This window comes from Rattus rattus, chromosome 11, assembly GCF_011064425.1.
Source record: "Rattus rattus isolate New Zealand chromosome 11, Rrattus_CSIRO_v1, whole genome shotgun sequence".
NCBI classification, from domain to species: domain Eukaryota; kingdom Metazoa; phylum Chordata; class Mammalia; order Rodentia; family Muridae; genus Rattus; species Rattus rattus.
Window position 1 is genome coordinate 76,066,704 of NC_046164.1, and position 22,839 is coordinate 76,089,542.

Below are 22,839 nucleotides of genomic sequence, written 5' to 3' on the forward strand. Positions count from 1 at the left end.
CTTCAGAATCGCCAGTGACCATGCTCTGCTGTTTGCAGAGCGGGCTCCAGCCTGTCTGGGCGGTAGTGGCCAGTGTCCCCTCTGGTTAGACCTGGAGTCTGGGGCCCCAGGTGTCTTTCTTGTGTTTCTGTATCCCACAGTCTGCCTCCTTTCTATTGGAGCCTGCTCATTCATTGATCTGGTTTTGTGTTTTTACATCACTTTGGGCCCCTGCACCAGGCTTGGACTCTCACACCGTGCTCACTGCTCCTCATCAAACCTCTTAGCTTGAGCTCTCCTTACATTGCTCCATAGAATCACTGCTTTCTGGTATCATGGCAGGAAGTCTAACAGTGCGTGACTGGTAAATGAGCTCTAGGGAGAGTAGAGTGACCTTCTGCAAAGCCTTTGACAGATACAGCCCTAGGAACAGCGGCTCTAAAGATGGATGACAAAATGCTGTGGCACAGGGTGTGCCTGCCCTGCCCTGTGCATCACTGACCACAAATGGCTTGTCCAGTAGATGTCTTCTACGGCAGGCTGCAGGCATCAAACACTAAGAGGGCATTTCTGCTATTCCAGCTTGATGTTCTCAAATGGTAACACACACACACACACACACACACATACACACACACAGAGAGAGAGAGAGAGAGAGAGAGAGAGAGAGAGAGAGAGAGAGAGACTGTTTCTTAACCAAATCCTTTAGAGAGTCAAGTTTTTTATTTGGTTTTAGTTTTTGTTTTTCAAGATAGGATTTCTCTTGTGTAGCCCTGAGTGTCCTAGATTTAGCTCTGTTGACCAGGCTGGCCTCAAACTCATAGATCTACCTGCCTCTGCCTCTGGAAACTATGGTATGATAGGCCACTAGCCCCACTGATAGCATCCCTTGAGGCACATGGTGGCCCGTGCATGGGGCCGTCCCTGACATTTCTTTCTTAGTGTTGTAGGGTCATAGCTCTTGGTAAGCGGGCTAGGACTGGCTGTTTCCGCCATCCTTCTGTCCACTCCTTAGGGCTTCACCCTCTGCTTCTGGTTCAATGCGGATGTGCTCATAATGGGCAGGCACTCACTGGGGTGAGCTCCTAGGTCCACCCCAGCCCAGCTCTCAGAGCATCCTGGTCTCTGTGCCAGCGGGATGTGCGTTCTTGTGGAGGCAACAGAAGTTCTGGGAAAGGTCGATCAGAGGCCTGTCTGGGGCTGGTTAAGTCTCGGGTGGGTACATAGGTTCCCAGGAGGTGTTTAAGAGACAGGACTAAGATCTGGGGAATTAGACCCTGGAAATGGGGAGTCATCGTCAAGCACTGAAAATTACAACAGTGGGGTGCTGAGTCCTTCAAGCCTGCGTTAAGGCTCTGGTCCTTGTAAATGGTCTGAACCATGAGGAGTATTCATGTGGACCATCCATGCATCTAGAGCCCTGCATGATTGGTCATTGAGGTTAAAGCAGCATGCCACACACACCCCCAGCCCATGAGAATTTACTCTAGACACCCAGGGAATAAGGAAAAAGCTCTTTACTAGCATCCATCCTGCTCTGGCTAACACCCAAAGAGAAACCAGCCATGAAACTTTTAACAGCTTATATAGGTCATAGGCTCTGACATTCCAACATGTAAATGCTACACTTTGAGCAATTAAACAGCGGCAGAAAACTTCAAGTCTGACCACAGTTCCTTTTACTGTAGACCAGTACTGTTCTTTTCTAGTAGACTCTGTGTCCTTTAATATTTCCTAAGCAAGCTTATTGGTAAATCCTTTATCCCTTTACTTTTCTCCTATATCGAAGTGTCATGGTGGGAGGGTGAGGGCGGCGTGCATGCATGGGATTCATGACCCCCGACCCCCAGGCGGAGGAGGAACGGGACGACATGGAGAGGGTAAAGCTGGACAACAAGAGGATCCTCTTCAACCTCCTGCCAGCGCACGTCGCACAGCACTTCCTCATGTCCAATCCCCGGAACATGGTGAGTGTTAAGGGCTCCATGGGGTCTGCTGGGTGGCAAGACTTCCTGGTCTGCAGCCTGAGTGCCAGCTCAGCGTGGCCTACTCTGTTTCCCTCTGCTTCTCCCGTAACTCCAGGCCTCTGTGGCCTCCAGAAACCCCTGATTTAGTTGCTTAGCTCTCTGCCTTGCCTTGCTCTCAGTCCGCTTGGAATGGCTAACTTCTGGGCCACCGGGAAACACTGAGGAAATTAGGTTGAAAGGGATGCATTTCTTTCCCCTACTTTCCCTTCCATTGTGGGCTGGCCTGCCGTGTTCATAACACACACGAGGAGGAAAGTGGGCATTAATAAACTAAACACGGAGAGGAGAAATTCGTTTCTAAGTTTGGACCATTTCAAATAGCGTCCCTAATGTAGGGACAGTGTATACCGAAAAGGGAGAGCATACTCGTGTGCCTAGCTATCCGTTATGGTTTCCTTTCCCTCCTCCGTGTGCGGTGTTTGGCCAGAGCTCCTCACAGCCCTGCCTGCTGCAGTTGATATGGCCACCAGCACAACACAAGGGAGATGCTTGCAAAGGCCAAGTTTGAAAGTAAAGAAGTCCAGATTGGCTTCTACAGTTCTAGGAGAAGGAATGAAGCCTGAGGCGGGGCGGGGCTGAGCCTTGAGCTCCTCCAGTCAGAAGCAGCTGCTGTTGTTTCTGTACAATCAGCTGAACTTTAGAACCAGGAAATGCATAGATTTCACACAGTTCCCCCCTTCCCTACTATTTCCTTACCTTGGAGGCTCCAGGACAAAGCTGACCACTCAGGATTTGCCCATGCAGTGCCCTGCACAACGTGAAGCCCCCAGCATCCTCACCTTCCCTCTAGAACCAACTGGAGCCCCTATGGCCCGGCTTGTCCCCCTTCCACAAGCTGCTCCTGTTGGTCGGCCGTATCCGGCACTGCATGGTGGTTCTGACCCGTTCTGCCTTTGCAGGATCTCTATTACCAGTCCTACTCCCAGGTGGGCGTCATGTTCGCCTCCATCCCCAACTTCAACGACTTCTACATAGAACTAGATGGCAACAACATGGGCGTTGAGTGTCTGCGGCTCCTCAATGAGATCATTGCTGACTTTGATGAGGTGAGGCCATGCCGGAGCATCCACGTACAGGGTAGCAAGGATGGCCCTCTGTGGACCCAGTTCCTGCTGTGTCCACTGCGTCTCCAGGAGGGTCCAGGACCGAGCATCTTGGCTCTAGGATTGGGGAAAGGGCTGGGTAGCTTCCACTCAAGGTGTGCATGTGGGAACTACTTTGTCCCTTTCCAACCAGGCACTGTGTCTTCCCCAACACTAGTGATCCTCTTCCCTAGTGAGTGTGAGCTTAGCTTCAGAGACAGGGATGTGCCCTACTTCTTCGCGCCTCTTTCATATACAGTGCCGGACCCAAAGCAGACCAGAGGAGCTGTTGTGCACACTTTGATGGCCACCTCCTCTGTTGCCCCCTAGTGGATGATGGCTGTATGACATCTCTCCAGTGTTCTGTGACGCTTGTTAACAGTTTTGTGTTTTAAACAAAGCTCATGGACAAGGACTTCTACAAGGACCTGGAGAAGATCAAGACCATAGGGAGTACCTATATGGCTGCCGTGGGGCTGGCGCCCACAGCAGGGACCAGGGTAAGTAGGTCTCAGGACAGTTGCTCTGTTGCAGATGGGCAGGGCAGGTCCCCGTCCTGGGATTCGTTTCTCTGCACTGGGCTGGGGAAGCTATCTCACCATTGTCTGGGTCTGTCTAGATACCCAATCTTAGGAAGGCCCTTAAGCCCCTCTCACCAGATATCTCCCTTTGCTCCCAGACTTGGGATGCCGAAAGCCACCCCCACTGCCGTCCCACCCCAGTGGAGTTGTGAAAATGACGTGGGTCTGCTGCTACAAAGGAGGTTGATCCAGTAATTGACCCTCCCCCAGAGCAGGACTCGTTTGGCTAAACATTTAAGGGATGAATGGTACCAGTCACCCCCAGCCTCTTCCAAAAGGCAGGCAGAGGGAAAGCTTCCCTGGCTCAGCCTAGGTCACACTCTCAGACCAAAGCTAGACAAAGGCATCACAGGAAAGGAAAGCCACAGGTCAGTCTTTGTCTCTCACAAACGCAACTTACTATTATAAGTGAATCCTACCTGAGGGCCAGGTACGATTTATTCCAGGGTATATAGGACTGCTTTAGCATTCCAAAATGAATTCGTGAAATTCACCCTTTCAATGTAAGATCCAAAAAATGATGCAAAAAATCCATTTGATTCAAGACCCCTTCCTGAATAAAAATGATTGAAATCAGAAGAAGAAAACTTTTAAGTTAACAAAGAATAAACATAAAACCCTATAGTCTAACACTCTATACATAAAACCCTATAGCTGACCACTCTATACATGAAACCCTATAGCCTAACACTATACATGAAACCCTATAGCCTAACACTCTATACATAAAACCCTATAGCCTAACACTCTATACATGAAACCCTATAGCCTAACACTCTATACATAAAACCCTATAGCCTAACACTCTATACATGAAACCCTATAGCCTAACACTCTATACATGAAACCCTATAGCCTAACACTCTATACATGAAACCCTATAGCCTAACACTCTATACATAAAACCCTATAGCCTAACACTCTATAATGAAACCCTATAGCCTAACACTCTATACATGAAACCCTAAAGCCTAATACTCTATACATAAAACCTTATAGCCTAACACTCTATACATGAAACCCTATAGCTGACCACTCTATACATGAAACCCTATAGCCTAACACTCTATACATGAAACCCTATAGCCTAACACTCTATACATGAAACCCTATAGCTGACCACTCTATACATAAAACCCTATAGCTGAACACACTATACATGAAACCCTATAGCTGACCACTCTATCTAATGGACACAAACTCCCCAGCTCAGGGTCCGGAGCGTTACAAGAATATCCCTTCTAATCAGCATTAATATTAGTATAGTCATTAATTATTGAAATCAGGATATTGATAAATAGTCTAGCTTGGACTTGAACTACTATATAGCCCAAGCTGGCAATGAACCCCAATCCTTCCTCCGCCTCCTGATTTCTGGGATCGTGTACACCAGCATACCCTACTCATACCCACTTATATTTAACAATGTTCTGGAAAGCCCTACCTAAGGCCTTTGGACAAGAGAAGGAGATGAAGCCCATACAGATTTTGAAGGAAGAAAGAAAACTCTGGCTTTGCAGACGACATGATTCTATACGTGGAAAACCTGAAAGAACCAGTGATGGGTGGGTGGGGGATGGGCGAGTAACACTCATAACCAGGGAGCTAATGAATGAGCGTAGGAAGGTTGCAGGATCCAGGCTTCGTGTGTAAAAGTCAGTCCTCTATATAATCGAAATGAACAACTGTTATTTGAAATTCCAGACGTAATACCATTTATATTAGAGCTAAAGTACAACACTGGGTATAAATATAACTTGGAATATCTAAGACCTATATAAGGAAAACTGTTCCATGTCCCTGCATGGGAAAGATGACTGCTGTCAAGGTATCAGTGCTTTTAAATTTGATTTACGAAATTAATTCAGACTCAGTCAAAACTGTCTCAGGAAATGTCATGACCTTGACAAACTGAACTGACAAAGGATGCAGAAGAAGCCTAGACAAAACTGAAGAGCTCACCAGACAGCTACGGCCGTCATGACAGTGTAGTGTGCTGGGGGACATTTCACATTGACCGGGGACAGGATAGAGTGCCCAGAAAGAGACACCCAGAACTATGCTCAGTTGATCTCCATTTTAACATTCACATGAAAACCACAACCAAGATAAAGACATCCTGCTCTTCACAAGGTTGATTCAAGGCAAGTCATTCAGCTAAATGCAAAATCAAAGTCTAAGAACGTCTGGACTTGGGAAAAAAACTAGATGGCGCTGAGTTTGGGATGGTTCGTCTTAGATGTAACACCAAAATACAACCCCGAAAGCATGGTTCCTGAAAGAAAAGATTATATTAACTGGGCTTCATTAAATGAAACCCCTACTCTGTAAGCGACATTGTGAATGGGACAAATTTGCCACCTGTCTGATAAAAGACTTACACTTAAAATAAAATTTTAAAGACCTGTAAGATTATTTAAAAACAATCAGAAAAATGCCATCTAGTTAAAAGGTGGGCAGTCTGGAGAGGCCTCCCTCCAATGGAGATCTACAGAGGCAAGGAAGGGCAGGAGTAGCTGCCCCACCTCTTAAGTCCTTAGGGAGGAGACTGAAGCATTGACATTGAACCACACTGACCCAGTCAAACAGCCCGGATCCAGAACACTGAAGCCACCAAGTGCTGGGGAGTCTGCAGGACAACAGGAACTCTTGTCCCTTATTGCTGAGAACGCAAAATGTTCTGGTCACTGTGGAAACAGTTTGGCTACTTCTTACTAAAGCCATTCAGACTGTTACGGATGCCTGTACACCCCCACCACGGCAGTTCTTGGTATTCACCGAAAAGATACAAACTTACATCCACACAGACACCTGTACATTGCAGTGTTACCCCGAATCGCTAAAAACAGGAAGCCAGCATAAGTCCCTTCACTGGACAAACGGATAAAGACGTCCTGACCTGTCCATAGAATTAAATGCTACTGCTGTAAAATAGAGGAGTGCAGGTGACAGAGACACAGCGAGACCTGAGGCTACTGTCTGAGAAAGACAAAACCACAGAGACAGAACTAGTGGCTTCTGGGTACAGGGTAGCAAGAGTGATGGCTCAGCAGAGCAGGGAGGGTTTATAGAGCAGGGACGCTATTGTGTCACTACACTGCATGGTATCACACATTTCTTCAAGCCTGCAGAATACACAATACCAAGGGCGAGCTCTAATGCTAACTGTGGCTGTGGGTTGGTAATTATATGCCAGTGTTGGCTCACTGACTGTAACAAATGGGCCACCAGGACGCAAGAATTCGGCAGCAGGCAGTTGTATGCAGAGGAACTTGCTACATAGAGACTCCTTAGCATCCGCTCAGCTGCATATAAATTAAAGTTCCTAAAAAATAATAAAGCCTGCTCAGCATTGTTTTAAGAGCATCAGTTCCCTGATGTTGAGGGCAGGAAGTCTCCTGGATGAATACAGAAGTGGAAACCTTCTGGCCATCGTTGTTCTGTGAATGGAAGGACTTTGTCCCTCAGCCAATCCACGCAGATGCAGTGCCAGTCTCCAGGAAGGGAGCTGGCACCCCTCCCTCACGTATGTCCCTAGCCCTTGCTTGGTTCGTGTGCACCATGTATTGCCAGCATTGTCCAAATAGGTGTCCAATAGGATATCTGATGCCCGCTTCCAGGGGCTGTTCCCCGTACCTCCAGAGGGGCGTGATCCGGACTGCATGACTTTGGGTGGTTTCTGCCTGTGTCTCTCGGAAGCCACTGTTTGGGCAATAGCTTGAATTTTCTATCTGTGCAATGGGAGAATTGATGCGTCCCCAGCTAGGTACCAAGAGCACCTGCTGGTTCCACGACTGCTATATTGTGTAGGAATTGAATCCCAGTCCCAGGACCTGCCCGGATGGTCCCTGCCACCTTCTGCCCTGGTACTCTACATGCTCACTGTTCTGTTTCTTCACACCTAGGCTAAGAAGTCCATCTCTTCCCATCTGAGCACGCTGGCAGACTTTGCCATCGACATGTTTGATGTCCTGGATGAGATCAACTACCAGTCCTACAACGACTTCGTTCTCCGAGTCGGTAGGTGTCTGTCGCCGATGGGGGGGCAGGGTCAGTACAGGCCCGTGGTCTCACAGGAGGTTGTTGTTGGTCTGGAGTGCGTGGGGGACAGCATTGTCTCTGCAGGTGGCTTGTGGACATGGGCTGCTTCCCAAAGGGACTTGGGAGTAAGGATTGAAGTAAAGCTCAGGAAGCACCGTAGGGTCCCCATTCACTGCCGTAGCCATTTGGAGAAACCCCTGCATCCTTGGCACCCGGAGACAGGCTCCCCCATCACCATCCTGGTGGCTGCTGCATGCAAGTCTGTTTGGAAAGAGGTTTGGGAGGGCGTCTAGCAGCAGGGTGCAGGCAGCTCCTTCCTCGGCTGTGACTTGAGGGTGAGACCCAGGTCTTTCTCTTGTGTTTGCAAACCATGTTGGAAAGTCAGCCTTCACCTGAGATGTGACGCAGGTGCGTAGCCAGAGTGCTCACTCACAGCGACTCAGACGTGAGTGCGCCTCGACCAGATGCGATGCTGTCGGGCTCTGCAGGTCCTTGAGGTCCGCCGGACCCTGACCTGTGGGAGGAGACGGGCTTCATGCCCTCCTCCTCCTCCTCTCTGTGCATTTGAATTTGTGCTTGGTGCCAGCACCTACAGCCTGAGCCATGTAGCTTCAGTGCTATGTCAGAGAAAATCTAATAAGCTACTACTACGTTAGGGCGCTGAGAGGTGAGGTATGCTGTGGGCATAAAGGCTGTAGAGACAGACTTCCTGGTGTCTCCAGAGCACAAGGGCCAAAGTGACAGTGATTGAGAATTATGTCCCCTACTAAGACTCTATTCAGGGAAAATAAGGAGAAAGTGCTTTAGTGATAACATGTGTCTAGCTCTGGCCGATGCCCAGAGAGGAGCCACCGGTGAGGAGATTTTTGCTAAGTTATTCAGACCTTAGGCTATGTATATGCCGTTATCCTTAAATCTCTTTCGGATCCCGGCCCCAGGTTACACTTTGAACAGTTTAAACAGAGACAGGAGATAACAAGTCTTGCCACTTGGGCAAATGGGAGATTTACACAGCAAAGGTATTGCCAGAATTACTTCTTAAGTACGCCAGTGTTTTCAAACAGTTACCCCCAGCTCATCCTTGTACACTTGGCAGAATTTGGCTTTTCCTGATAAGAGCACGGGGGATTTATCGGCAGACCAGGACTTCGTGCTGGTCGTTATTCCTGGCTCTGTACCTTTGAGCTGCCCTCAGAGGCAAGTTCTTCGATGTGGGGATGAACCTAGGGGTGGGATTTGAGCCAGAGTCGTCTCCTCTTGTCACGGGTATGGGCCCTGAGTAGAGGTCAATCTTGGTGAACAATCTAGAGCAGAAACTTTCTTAGTAACTCTGAACGTCAGTTACGGCACAAAACTTCCCTTCCTCCAGTTTCTAACAAGCCTGGTTAGTACCCTGCTTACCTTCTAAGCAAGCTTATTAGTAATGCTTTACCTATATATAAAATGGTATCAATTTTGCAAGTTTGGACCTTGGACTTTTCTTTAGAGTGAGGACTTGCTCTGAAGGCCAGTGCTGCTGCATATATGGTGGGCAGTGCCGAGGGGGCTGCCCACTGCCTACCTGGGGAACCCTGTACTGGATTGGGGTGCTGCCACCTGTGTTAGGCTGGGGGGGTTCCTTTAGAATGGAGCCTGACTCTATGTGGCCCTTCAACCAAGACTCGGAAAGGCAATGCCTTTCATAGAGAACAGCTGGAGGCTCCCTCACAGGTTTCCAGCTGCCCAGAGGCTGTGCTGTGACTGTTTTTCAGGCATCAACGTTGGCCCCGTGGTCGCTGGAGTGATTGGTGCTCGCAGGCCCCAGTACGACATCTGGGGAAACACAGTCAATGTGGCCAGTCGGATGGATAGCACTGGGGTCCAGGGAAGAATTCAGGTAAATCCAAAAGACAAACCGGGCTGTCGGGTGAGGCATCGGGAATCTCGGGTGAGCCTGGGGTCTGTGGCCAATCAGTGGAAAGACCGACTAAGTGGAGGCGTTGGCTGGGGACCTGGGCAAACCGCTAAGCCTGGCAGGTTGCTTTTATTATTTGATTCCGCCAGGCGTCGTTGGGGCCACTCCTGAGTGAGCATATGTAAACTCGAGAATCACGAGAGTCACGGGGAATGAGGCGGTCACTAAGTGGCCTGACAGCCTGGTTTCTCAGCGCTCTCCCTTGTTTCAAAGCCATGGTCCTGTCTGGGCTTGATGGCACACGCCTTTCATCCCCGTGCTTGGGAGGCAGAGGCAGGCAGAGCTCTGTGAATCTGAGGCCAGCCTGGTCTGCAGAGTGAGTTCTGGGACAGGCAAAGCCCTAGAGTGAGATCAGGTCTCAGAAGCAACGAAGAAACAAAAAACCATGGCGACCATCCAAGTGTCAGAGAAGGAAGAAGGAGATGCTTCTCCCGTGCTTTAAGAACGGGATGGTAGACCTCCCCATTGCCTCTGAGGTGCCTCACTCGGACAGGACAAGACTGGATGGCTATGATACCTCCCAGGAGCCACTGTCTTCATCAGTGTCGGGGAAAGGCTTTTAGTGTTTTCCCCTAGAATAACATTAGGCCCGCTGTTTAGATGTACCTCTGTAGGTCGAATGGAGCTTACAAAGGCTGCCCTGGCATCCAATCCCCCGCAGCCTTCCTGGGTTTTGGAGCAGCATCCTTATCATTGTGGTGCATTTCCCCCTGGTTTCAGGACCTGTAGGGACAGAGCAGGGAACTCAGGATACCCGAGCGGACCGTGGCTGTGGGTAGGCCACTGCCCCTGACAGGGTTTTTCTGACATCTCGGTTATTATGAAATTGCATCCGCTCACTGGGCATTGATGGGACCTTCAGATCACCATGAAGCCCTGTGAGGTGCAAGCATGCGGTCCAGCGCCTCCTACCAGCGCCAAGTTCTGGTGTCCCTCGGCAGCTCTGCCGTTTTGCCTCGGTGACATTTCGCTTTCTTCCCCGGATTTCTTCTACTGTGTTAAAATATCCACAGATTGCAGCATCTTTTTACGTGCGCAGCTTCTGTGCGTCTGCTGGGTGGTGCAGCTACCGCTGCTCTCCTGTATGGGACGCGCATCATATGGCGTTACCATGGAGAAGATCCTTACGCTCCCCTACAACCTTCCCCAGACTGGTCACACCCAAGGTAGCCCCACCCCCACCCCACCCCCAACCTGCTTTCCTTGCTGTGGTGAAAGCAACCTAGTGAAGAGAGGTTGATTTTTTATTTTTGCTCACAGTTTTGGGGGTGAGGATGAAAACATTTACGTAAAAGTCTGGCAGGGTGGAGGGGCAAGAAGATTTAAATTCTTTGTCCTAAACGCGTTTTATAGCATTTGATTGAGAAGGCTCCTGTGTGATATCTTTACACTGGTGCTCAATTCCATGTGGAGGGCTGCCCTCCCTAGATCTGTAGCTGGAGACACTTTCATTGTTTGGAATAAAATGGGGCAGGGGGCCCGGGGGGGGGAGCCGAAGCCAGGAAACGAGGAGGTGTAGAGCCCTCCCCTGCTGGCTTAGGACTGTGCCATAAATCGGAGATATTTCACACTTCATCTTCTCTCTGGTTGAGGCAGAGTCTTACTTGTCTGAAGCCTGAGAAAAGAGGAGCCAAGAGAGATGCCCATTTCCTCCTGGCTTTCTTTGGCTTCTGCGTCTTCTCCTATCAAAGGCCCCATCCAGGAGCTGTACCCCAATCCCAGAAATTTAGGGTGCCAATCCCAGTGGTGGGGTACAAGCACCAGACCCTACCTTGCTGAAGTATCTGCAGCCCGAATCCAGAGAGGCTGCCCCTCTCTTTTTAACACTGGGCTAGTCCCACACAGCCCCTGACTGGTACACAAAGCAGTCACAATGGCTCACCCAAGCCCTGCTGGGTCCCTGGCCCCAGCTGTCCCCACTTGCCCAGATAGGAAGTAGCTTTGTCCAGATGCTGCCAGGATTGGGGAGTCGGGATGGGAAGTCAAGTGCAGGGTCAAAGGTACTCTGGGGAGCTCCTACCCTCCAGAAGACCCCACCCCCACCCCACCCCATTATCCCTGGCTAAGAGTAATGCTGGCTTCTTTCCCCTGGCAGGTGACTGAGGAAGTCCACCGGCTGCTGAACAGGTGCTCATACCAGTTTGTGTGCAGAGGCAAAGTCAGCGTCAAGGGCAAGGGAGAGATGCTAACGTACTTTCTAGAAGGCAGGACTGATGGGAGCAGTTCCCACAGCAGGTCCCTTCGCTTGGAGCGAAGGATGTTTCCTTATGGGAGAGGCGGAGGCCAGGCCAGACGGCCCCCACTGTGTCCTGCAGCTGGACCCCCAATCAAACCGGGGCTCTCTCCAGCCCCCGCTAGCCAGTACCTGTCATCCACAGCAGCAGGGAAGGAAGCCTAGTGGAGCCCACGGGCCACTGGAGATGCATGCAAGACAGGAATGCTCCAGGGTGACACAAGCCATCATGGCTCTAGCCAGGACCAGCCAGAGGAGCAGTTGCCAAGTGGCTGGGCTGGAGAAGAAGCATTGTCTAAATGTGGCCTGAGGCTAACGGGAGATGTGCCCAAGCCACCCCTTGGGGCACACTGAGCCCTGTCTCTTCATTAATGACCTGGTTATGCCTGGCTAGTGTTGGCATTGGTGTTGGGACCTTGGGAATATCTTCATGGCCATAGCAAAAGCTATGGAAGTCCAGCTGGCAGAGGAGCCCACCATGACTGAGCCCCAAGTCAACTGGCTTATGGGTGGCTCCAGCCCTGGTAGGTCCTGGCTTATGGGTAACTCCAACCCTGAGTAGCAGCTTCAAGTATGAGTGTTAGACTGGGAAGTTGGCCCCGCTGGGCAGGGCCATGACGGTTGAGCTGTTCATAATCATGGGCACAGCAAAGAGCTGGTCAGGTCTTGGTCAGGGCAGTATAGGAAGAATTGAACAGACACCTCTTTCTGCATGAAGAGCAGGGTTGCTGGCTTTGCTCAAAAGTAGGCTTTTGCTAACAGCCAGAGGCAGGTCTCCTGGGATCCTCAGGAGGATTCTACAGTCCCACTTCTGTCCTCCTGGCCCGTGCATTCTCTTCCAACCCTACCTGGCTGCTGGTTTCTGACTGCTGCAACAGTGGGCCCTCCTCTTCCTGTGCCATCCCTGCGTGTGCAGAGAGGAGGGGCGTGTGCTGCCTTGTCTCCTCTGTGGGGTCTTGGACACCGTGAGTTTAACAAGAACCAAGTCTTATGTATGCTGAGCGATCGACCCACTGCACCCACGAGCCTTCTCCTGGCTGGAAGACATCATCCACTTGGCATAACCGGCCCTCCTCTTGGAGGTTTCAGAGTCGGCCGAGTGTGTGTTTCCGAGTCTAGGTGTGGTGTCCCTGCTCCGCAGTGAAGAGAGAGAGCGACCCTGTTGACAGACCACCTATGCGTCCCAGTGACTGCGGCTGTGACGAAATCCTGTCTGGGACACGATTCTGGAGGAGCTGGTAGGAAGCAACTGGCCGGAAATAGCAGGATGAAACCTGGTTTCTGGAGACATCCAGCTTCACTCACAGGAAGGGAGGCAGCTTGAAAGAGGGCAGGTGGGCATAAACCATGCCCGATCGTGTCTATGGAGGCCCATTTCCTCACAGCTCCCCAAGGGCTTTCCCCGCTTCCGAGGGTCCCGTCTTCTTGGAATAGGGCAGAGCAAAGCCTAGAGTTCCCTGGCAGGGTTCATATGTGGTGTTCTTGGTCGTGGCTCTGGCTCAAGTTTGTGGCTATATTGGCACCTGGGTAATTTTTACGGGCGAGTTAGTGCCTAGTCCCTGGGACGCTCAGCTGAGGCCAGACTCGGGTCACCTGTGGGTAGGAAGAAAACGTCCAGCAAGGGAGAGCTGGAGGCTGCATGCAGAGCCTCCCAGGTCCTTGAGACTGCACCGCAGGGTGCCCTGGGGCAGGGGTGGGGTGGCGTGAAGATTGCCCATTCTCTATGGACTAGGCTGGAGCTTGTGTTTGATGGTAAGGATATCTTCTAGCACCTTCTGCAGAGGAACTCTGACCTATGCCCACCCTGCCTTGTTGCCTTCCTGACGATATCAGGCAGCGTGGTGCAGCATTGTTTGCTGCCTTTCTGTCACCCCACTCTGGCTAGAACCCAGAGCCAGGGCCAGGCTGACCTCAGCACTCCACTGCAGCCTTCAGGGTTGGAGAGGAGAGAGCTTCATCATCCACCGCTGGTCATGTCTGGTCCCTGTGGCTTACTTAGTATTTCGGTGTTGTAACAGTGTTGGGGGAATGTTGGCTCCAGGAGAGCTGAGGGGGGAGGCTTTTGGTTTCTCCCATGGCCCTGAAGACCATCAAAGATGCCATTTATCAGAAAAATTCAGAAGGGGCAGATTCATCTGAACCAGAAGCTGGCTAGGGTGTGCAAGTTTTCTTCTGTGGCTATTGGCTCCTGCCTGCCCCCATGTTTTCCTATCCTTGGGACAAATGGTTTTTCCTCATGGGGCTAATTGGCACTGGGAGTTTCTCACCTTGTCTTAACCAGATTTGAAGCAGTTAGCACAGACAGGAGCATCCAGAGCAAGTGAGTATGTTGTGGCCCTGGGTCTTCTAGGCCATTGAGGAGGGTAGAGAACCTCTCACACAGCCTGGGCTTCCTCAGAGTGGCTTAACCACTGCCTCTCTGGCTGTCCAGGTTAGGGACAGAGGAGTGATTCTCAAAGATGCTCATATGACAGCCCCAGGTCCTGTGTGTGTCCTTTGCCACAGTGAAGGACCTTCACAAGGGGACTTAGAGTGGGTAGGCCTGAAGGATTGATTGAGAAAGGATCCTAGATTACACCAGTGGGGTAGTGTGGACACATGGCCCCTCAGAAGAGGACAGAAAGATGGCCAGGCTGGGAAAGGTACAAAGTGTGCCCAGGACTGAGTCTCTGTTGCTGATCTGAAGATGAGGACATGAAACTCACTGAAGAGACTTAGGAGGACATCACTCCCACAACCACAAGGAGCTGAAATTGGCCATAGCCTGAGGGTGCAGCAGGCAGACCATCAGAGCCATCAGGGAGGAGGCCAGCCAGTGACCCCTGGACTCTGAGCAGAGGCAGCCTAGGTCTACAGCACTGCGATCACGTGTGTGTGTGTGTAAAACTGAGACCATGTGGGTGCATGGGCAGAGCCACTCAAGGTGTGGTCAGAGCGCGAGAAAGCAACCTTATAGAATGACATGGCCATCTCCAGGCACAGAACTGTTCTGAAGTAGACCGCACAGGAGCCTTGGCTGGGTGTCTTCTTCAGGGGCGACATCTCCATCATCAGCAGTTCCAAACCCGCCTACTTCCTGTGAGGTCAGGAACCACACAAGCAGCCATAATAATGTTCCTTAGGGTTTGGTGATAAACGACTTTCTTTGTACTTGTGATAAAAATGTATTATATTGCCTTATTTATTTTTAATCTTGTACAGTATTCATTGTACAGATGTTAGAGCCATTTAGGTAGGATTCTCTCCAAATTATTTATTTTAAGATGCTCTGTAAATAGTGCACCAGTTACAGGTGCTTGTTCACTTGTACCAAAAATGAGGAAAGGCCTGGTACCCACTTCAGCCCTTGCTTGTAATGCTGTGGCCCTTGGGAAATGACCCTGTTGTGTCCCCTTCCCACCCCTAGCATGCCTCCCGTGCCTGAGACTGTAGAATAGAACACAGCCCCAGAATGCTTCCATGGGCTGTGCCAACCTGGGACAGTCCACTCCTGGGGTGTCTGTACCTACAGGTGTATGTCCCCACACAGGCAGCAATCCAGTTGTTTCTCAGACTCCAAAGCCACCAGGGCTTCCGGACCCCTTCTGTCATAGAAGCAATAACCATAACCTAATACTGTAGAGACAAGTCTGGCCCAAGCAGATGGATACTTCAGAAACTACCCATGCACGTGAGTTTGCTATAAAGGACTGACATCTGGGTTCCTCCATCCCTCCCAGAAGTCCTAGCTCTAGCTTCTTGGTTCCTAGAGGCAGGATTGGTAGCCCCAGATACAGCTGAGCAGACTAAGCCAGCCATCAGTCTTGGGCCCCACTACTGCTCACTAAGGAATGAAGAGCTAGAAAGGGCTAACAGAGGATTCAGGCTGTGGGCTTGGCTGGCAGATCCGAGTAGCTTTCGGGAGAGCTCACGTTGTGTTGATGTGTGCGCTGAAGGACTCCTAGACCACTGTCCTAATAGCAACCCACAGACTTGCTTTAACCGGTTGAGTAAGAGGGAGGCAGTTTGGATTGTGGAATTGGGTAAGGTTTCACTCCATTCTCCCAACTACCACCGCCCTCAGCAAGGTAAGTTATTGGACTCTTGGAGTTCCGGGCATCTTACTCACAGTCTGTACAGAGCTCCACTCAACAGACTTGGAGGGTGTGCTTTAGTGCAAGAGTGCACCCTTCATGCTGAGCATAACAGTGGCAGGGGAAGAACATTGCTACACACACTGTGCACCCGGTCAGCACTGAGGGGCAGAAGGGATACTGGCATTTTCCATTTTTACATGGCTGTACATACGTAGCTGCCAGATACTGACTTGCTCATGACTTTTAGCGGCTTCAGCTTTTAAAGGGTGCATTTGGCTTGGTGAAGTTTATAAAGAGCGAGTCTGGCAGCTCGGATATTATGTGGGCCCTTGAAGGTCTTGCTTCTCTGGCTATGATTAGCTTTGTATATTTCTATAGTGGGCTTGAACCAGTAGCACATGCACGCTTACACACACACACACACACACACTCTCTCTCTCTCTCTCTCTCTCTCTCTCATAGGGAATATTAGAGTTGGTTTGTGATTCCTGGCTCCTTAGGCTGAGGGTTAGAGGAACTGCTTGGAATAGACTTAGATTCAGGGATCTGCTTATAGATGTCATTGGACTCAGAGTTCAGAAGGCAAAACTGGAGCCTCCCTCAGCTGGCATGGGGCTGGGAAGCTAACCTTCTTACCTCAGGCAGAAAGAGGATTCAATCCAGGAGCTGAGGCACCTAGACAACTATCTTATACATAAATCATTCTGAGCTCTTCGACACCAGAGAGGAAAGGCGTGTTCACAGCTGACAGGATGAATGTGGTGGAAACGGTGGCTCTTTGACCCTAAGTAACCCCTGGTGCTTATGTGGTCAACTAGTGCCACATGGACCAAGACCAGTGTGGATCCAGAGCCCAGGAGCCTTCCTATGGGAAGGCAGAAGGTGTGTGGCCTGGCTAGAGGATTCTCTCCTAAAGGGTATGATAGGCGCAGCACTGAAGTGCATATTCAGGAAGGCCCCTGATGGTTCGCTCCCTGGTAGGAGAATTCTGGAGAGGGTCACTTCACGTATAGAATTGGATAACCTGGGGTGGCTTGGTCCTGATGCTGGCTGATGATAGCTGCGCGAGGGGTTCTTCCTGTCAGGAGGCCGTCTGTGGTGCAAGGAGAACGTGTTAGGTTCTAGTGGCTGTTACACAGGGTTTGGTTCGCTGAGAGCACAACTTCACATAGACATGCTGAGTCAGGAAAGGCAGGTGTTGGGACCCTGCAGGGTCTGCCTCACCTCCAAGAGTTCAGAGGGCACTTTAGAATGTATGTGGAATCCCTGGCCTTGCTCCAAGAATGCATTCCTTGCAAACGCAGGTCTAATAATAGGAGATGAAATCTGTCACTCTGTGGTCCATTCCATAAACACTTCAGATCCAACTTCAAGGGCCACACCCCGCCACTAAGCAATTAACGAATCAACGTGTCATCATGTAATGGCTAAGGCATTTGGCTTTTTTAAGTTTTCTAACTATTTTCTAATGCATTCTGTTCCACACATACCAGATCTGTTCAGTAGCTTGGAAAACAAACATTATTCCACTAGAGGCCACACTTAGTTCAAATCATTGTGTGCTCGTGTGCATGTGTGTAAACATGTGTAATGCATGTCTAATACAATGCAAAATTAATATCCCATAAACTGAGGCAGCACCTGCCATCCCCACACTCCAGGGAGGGTGAGGAAGGATGGACACATTGTCCCCAAGCCACTAAGCCTACTGCTAAGTCTCTTGCAAAAGGACCTCTATAACAGCGTCATTCTGATCCGGGTGCATCGAGAGACTCTGTTGCTCCTGTTTCTTTTGTTTGTTGGAGCGAGGATTTGGGCGTATGTTGCCTACTATATAGAGAATGTGGCGACTCCACATGCCAGGTGAATGTCCATCCAAACTCTGAGGGGGAACAAAATGGCATCAATCTCAGGTACATTAACCCTTCCTTGCCCTCCAAGTTTCAGGAGCTGACGGGGAGGCCACACCTTCCACCTGGTGTGTCAGCTATTGCCTGTCTGGGGTATACCCTGGGAAGGACAAGACCCAGGAGGCCATCTTGGGTTGTGCTTCACACATGGCTGGAAAAAAAAATTGTCTTAAAATTCAGAAAATGGACCACCATCATGCCACAACCTCTGTCTTGACAAGTGCTGGTCATTTAAAATCTAATGAATGTACTGAGTTTTCTTCAGCTGTTACCAGGTTTCTTGTTAGACCTGCTCAGTGCACACTCAAAGGAGGTCATCAGTGAGCACTCGTGGGGCCTTTGGAATGGAGGTACATTGATCAAGCAGTCATTACTTCCATGTAGTTTTGCAATTCCTGGGCCCCTTCTGTGGGCTCCTTGTCCATGAACAGCCTGTGCAGGAAGTGGTTTGCTAATATTCAATACACATTGTCCTGAGAGTGCAAGGCAGAGAGTGAGGGGCCGGGCCTCATCTCTTCATCTGATTTGGCCAAGATGACTGCTTTCTGTTGTCTCTGCAAAGCCAAGTGAAATCAGTAAGAACTGGGTTGCTGTTGATGCTATTGTCTGCACAACAGTGCTTACCCAGTGTGGTGCAGGGCACCTCATGGAGGCTGGTCCCTTGTGGGCAAGGCTTGCTTGAACCCTGTATTTGAAGCATGTGGCCAAGTGCTGTTTGGTTCTGTAATTCTTTGGCTTCTTGTTGCTAAATTAGAGCCATTTGATTCCTTTCCGATTGGCCGCATTCCTCCGAACTTTGAGGTACCTGGCAAGAAATTAGAACACCTGGCTTCAGCTTTTTAGCGAGTGTCCTTGATAATTCTAAAACTTTTCAAAACACAAATTGACATTGTGTCTAGTGGCGTCTTCTTAAATTAATCGTTTCTGAAAGACCTGACATCAAACAGGGACAGAGCTATGGCACAACTGTAGAGCCCAAACCACGCTGCCCACCCAGCCCGGCTCCAGTTACAGCTCTTACCTTCAATGTTCTACAGCTGTTCCATCCCATGCAGGCACAGCCCTGAGGGTGCCTTCCCAGAGATTCAAGCGGGGTTTAGAGAGAGTTCTCCAGGAGTGCATAGGAAGCAAGGAAGGGACAGTGGTGAATGGCATGAGGTATGGCCGCCACCTCTCCATTCCAGGAGCCCCACATGCTTTCCAGGCCTTTGGTTCCTGCCGATGCCAGGCAATATCCACTTCAGATGCTTTGGTTTCCAAACCTTTCCAGCCACTTGCTGAGAATCAGCATTTCTACAGAGATGCTCTCTGAGACTGACTCCAGAAATCCCTTAGACTTCATAAACGTGTAGGATGGCCTGCGAGAACATTTGCAGGCCACTAGATCTGCCTGGGGGTGGGGTGGTGGTGTCCCCCTGCTCCATTACACTGCAATGGGAAGTGGGCCTGACAGCAGCCAGAACTTGTTTCTCACCTCCCACCAGCAACCTCCACTCAGCCCCAAACCCCAGGCACATGAAGCACAAGTCTCAGGGGACCGTTCCCATGCTGTGGGGAGCCCAAGGAAGCCCCCAGCATCTCTTGCATACACCACTGGCAGTGTGGGCACAACTGGCCACCAGGAGCACACATGCCTGGGGAGGAGGGGCCTGCTCTGTTGCCTTCACCCCTGTTAAAATTGAGTATATGCAAGCCATTTGCACTATGGAACTGCATGCCATGAAATTCCTAATTGTGTGCACCTTAGTTTGAATTTGACATTATGTAGCATGCACAAAAGAATGGAAGGGCTTGGGCTTGTCCCCAAGTCACCTCTCCCGCTCATTGGGAGCACGACATCACCCTCAGCCAATCCCAGGTTTTGTGGAGCTGGTGTAGCTCCAGCTCTTAACTGTCCAGTGTCTCTCTTCCCCCACCATGCTCCCACTTCAGCTGATTGCTCACCAGTTTCCGCAAACGGAAATGTCATTATGGTCACTGTCTTGGCAGTAATTCCATCTGGATTTGAAGTAAGCCCAAAGCCCTCTTCTGGAGTTCCTTACTTAAAAAAAAAAAAATTAAAAAAAAAAAAAAGGCATGTACGCACCTGTGTCCTGTGTTTATCAAGAAAGCTTTGAGTCCCTTAGCGGGATGGAGGGTGCACGGACAAAGGGGGGCACTTTATCCCACACGATAAACTTACCAGATGTGTCCGTAGCTATGAGAACTCAATGATCATATTCACAATAACTCAATATCACTGGGTAACCTCTCACAATAGATTTGTATAACCAATACGGGTCTATTTTTATGTCACCTCTGTAGAGCGCCTTCCAGTCTTTTTCAAGATTGTTAAAACCGAGACGAGTAATTGAATAATTTGTCCTATTTTTATTTAAAAAGTGAATGGACTGAAATGTTAATGTGAATGTACATTTCTTAACTGCAACTTTTCTACTGAGTGTTTGCACTATACTCTCTGGGGTCTTATTTAACAAAAATAAAGGAGAAAAATTGCTTGACTAATCTCGGGCCATTTTTGTTGGAAGACGAATGGTTACGTGCACATTCTGAAGCCGTTTGTGACTCTCGTCATGGGGTGAGGAGTTATTATTCAAAATGTCACATGCCGCGTGACCCCTGAGCGACATAAACCGTGTTCATTTTTACACCGCCCTCCTTCACTTCTTTAAACCTGGATTTTAGTCCTGGGCTTCCACCAATATCCCGGTTCAGATATTTCTCTTATTCTGACAACATTTGAATGTTAATATGGACTCTCCGTGCTTCAGTCTGGGGTGTCTTGTTAGTCAGATCATTTCTTGGATCTTTCAGAAGCTCCTGGCCCTGAGGACTCAGTGATAAGGGTTTCCATTTTACTCTCTGTGAAGTCTCCAGTCGCCTCTGTGCACGCCAGGCAAGCACTCCGGTCCAAGCTCTCATCGCCCCCTCTTAAAGATAAAACAGTCACCCAAGCACAGAACTAAATTGCTGACAGGTTCCTTCAAAAGCTGAAAAATATTAACCCATCCCAGGTTAGCAGAATGGCAAGGGATCACTTCCACAGTCACACTGCCACCGAGGGGTTTCCTTCAAGGTGTTGTTCTTCCTTTGTGTGCTATCTTAAAAGTTCTCCAGATAGAGAGGAGTGGGAGGGAGGGCAGGGAGGTATGTGTGGTGTGTATGTGTATGCATGTGGTCTCTCTCTCTCTCTCTCTCTCTCTCTCTCTCTCTCTCTCTCTCTCTCTCTCTCTGTGTGTGTGTGTGTGTGTGTGTACTATTGGGTATCAGGGAGAAGTGGGACATTAAAACTTAGCTCGAGGATCTGACTTACATGACTGGGACTGACACATCTGAAGCTGGGCAGACTGGGTGACTAAGGAGGAACTTAATTTTCAGCTTTCATCTGACTGCACGAGACCATCCTCACTGTGGCTGGTGACCTGCTTTACTCTTAAGTCTCTCACGAAGAGCGCTCCGTTTTAAGTACCTCTGCGGAAACACTTGTATGGAATCTGGGCAGACAACAAGTACAGACCTAATCAAACTAACTCGGCATCAACTGTCAACATATATGATGCATAGGTTTCCTCTTTGGAATAAAGACTACCTCTTTACGGTCAAATAAACTCATGTCCTAGTAAAAGGATTTTTTTTTTAAGATATGGGATGAATATTCTGATAGATTTTTTTTAAAAGGACATATACAAAATTATGGAAAGTCAGAAATGTGGTCATCAGTAGAACTAGTAATAAAAGAAACAAATTGAAAGCAACATCAGGCCGCATCCATCCTCACCAGAATGACATTTTTTAGAAAGAAAATGAAAATGTATTGCTAGCAAATCTGTGGTAAGATCACACTTCCACACTTGCTCACGGGGAGTCCGTCTGCACTTGGTAAAATGTCACAGAGACCACTGGGCATTAATTCCTTTAGTATGGTAACCCTCGCCCCCATCCCCCCCACCCCGCCCAGGATTCTAGCAATGGCTACCTATCCTACCAACCCTGGTTGTCTCGTGCTCCAAGCTCTTACTGAGCTGCTGATCATGATGAACAATGGGGAATACACTGTGGCAGACACAACCCTGAGACTTTGCTCCACCAAGATGCCATCCACACCACTTGTAATGAATGGTATGATACGTCCCCCTCCTAATTGTGCCAGGAGTTATATGGTCGGGAACACGGACCTCCCGTGTCGCTATGTCTTAGAGGGTTAGCTAGCTGTGTGACTAGGTAGGAGAAAGAGGGCCAGCATATCGGAACAAAATGGTTCCCTTCTGACAGCCAGCAACAGAAGAAAACCGCAGGTCTACAATTGCAAGGAAACAGATTAGGGGGACTCCCTTTCTCTGGGGCTCTGGAGCAGGGGCTGGGGTTGTCATCCTCAGTGTTCATGTCGGTGGCTTTTAAAATAGCCTATCTTTTTAAAGTTTGTGTTTCCTCAGTTAGACTTTGAGGACCTAATTCTAAGTTGTTTGAATCTTCCTCGGTGCCCCAGCTCCCTTGAAAAAGACAGCCCCCAAAATCAAGACTGTCCTCACACTATCCACAGAGCTCAGAGTTATAATGCTAGTCTGCCTGAGGGTCTCAGCCTCCGAGTCCTGTTTCAAAGCTATGACACCAGCAGGCGGCCATAGCAGACAACAGCCCTAGCAACAAGCCAGTAACCCAGCACCTGGAAACGTCTCTGACTTCTAGAGTCTGGAGCAACAGGCTTTGGCTTGGAGCTGGTTGGTGGCCTGTCCCTATCAGAGCCACTTCCCCTCGTCTATGTCTATCCACAACGGAAAGATCCCAGCCACTTACTGGTTAACTGGAGGAATGGTAAATTTCTATCCAGCAATATTCCAGGTAAGAAGTCACCTCAATCCCATCTCAGGAGATCCCAGAGAGAACCCCCGCTGAACTTCCAGAGCAGGGACATGATAAAGGGGTGCGCTTGTGAGCTACTGTGCTGAAGCTCACTTA

At 49.6% G+C, this 22,839-nt stretch overlaps 1 protein-coding gene across 1 annotated transcript in view; it reads left to right on the top strand.

The window, feature by feature from the left end:
• Nucleotides 1–12,062, top strand: part of Adcy1 (adenylate cyclase 1) — a 105,844-nt gene extending 93,782 nt beyond the window's left edge. The window contains exons 15-20 of the mRNA XM_032916983.1: nt 1,830–1,946; nt 2,906–3,052; nt 3,490–3,588; nt 7,575–7,689; nt 9,462–9,586; nt 11,760–12,062. Coding sequence (XP_032772874.1) covers nt 1,830–1,946; nt 2,906–3,052; nt 3,490–3,588; nt 7,575–7,689; nt 9,462–9,586; nt 11,760–12,062 — 906 coding nt within the window. The remainder of the gene's footprint in view (nt 1–1,829; nt 1,947–2,905; nt 3,053–3,489; nt 3,589–7,574; nt 7,690–9,461; nt 9,587–11,759) is intronic.
• Nucleotides 12,063–22,839: the final 10,777 nt, after the last annotated feature.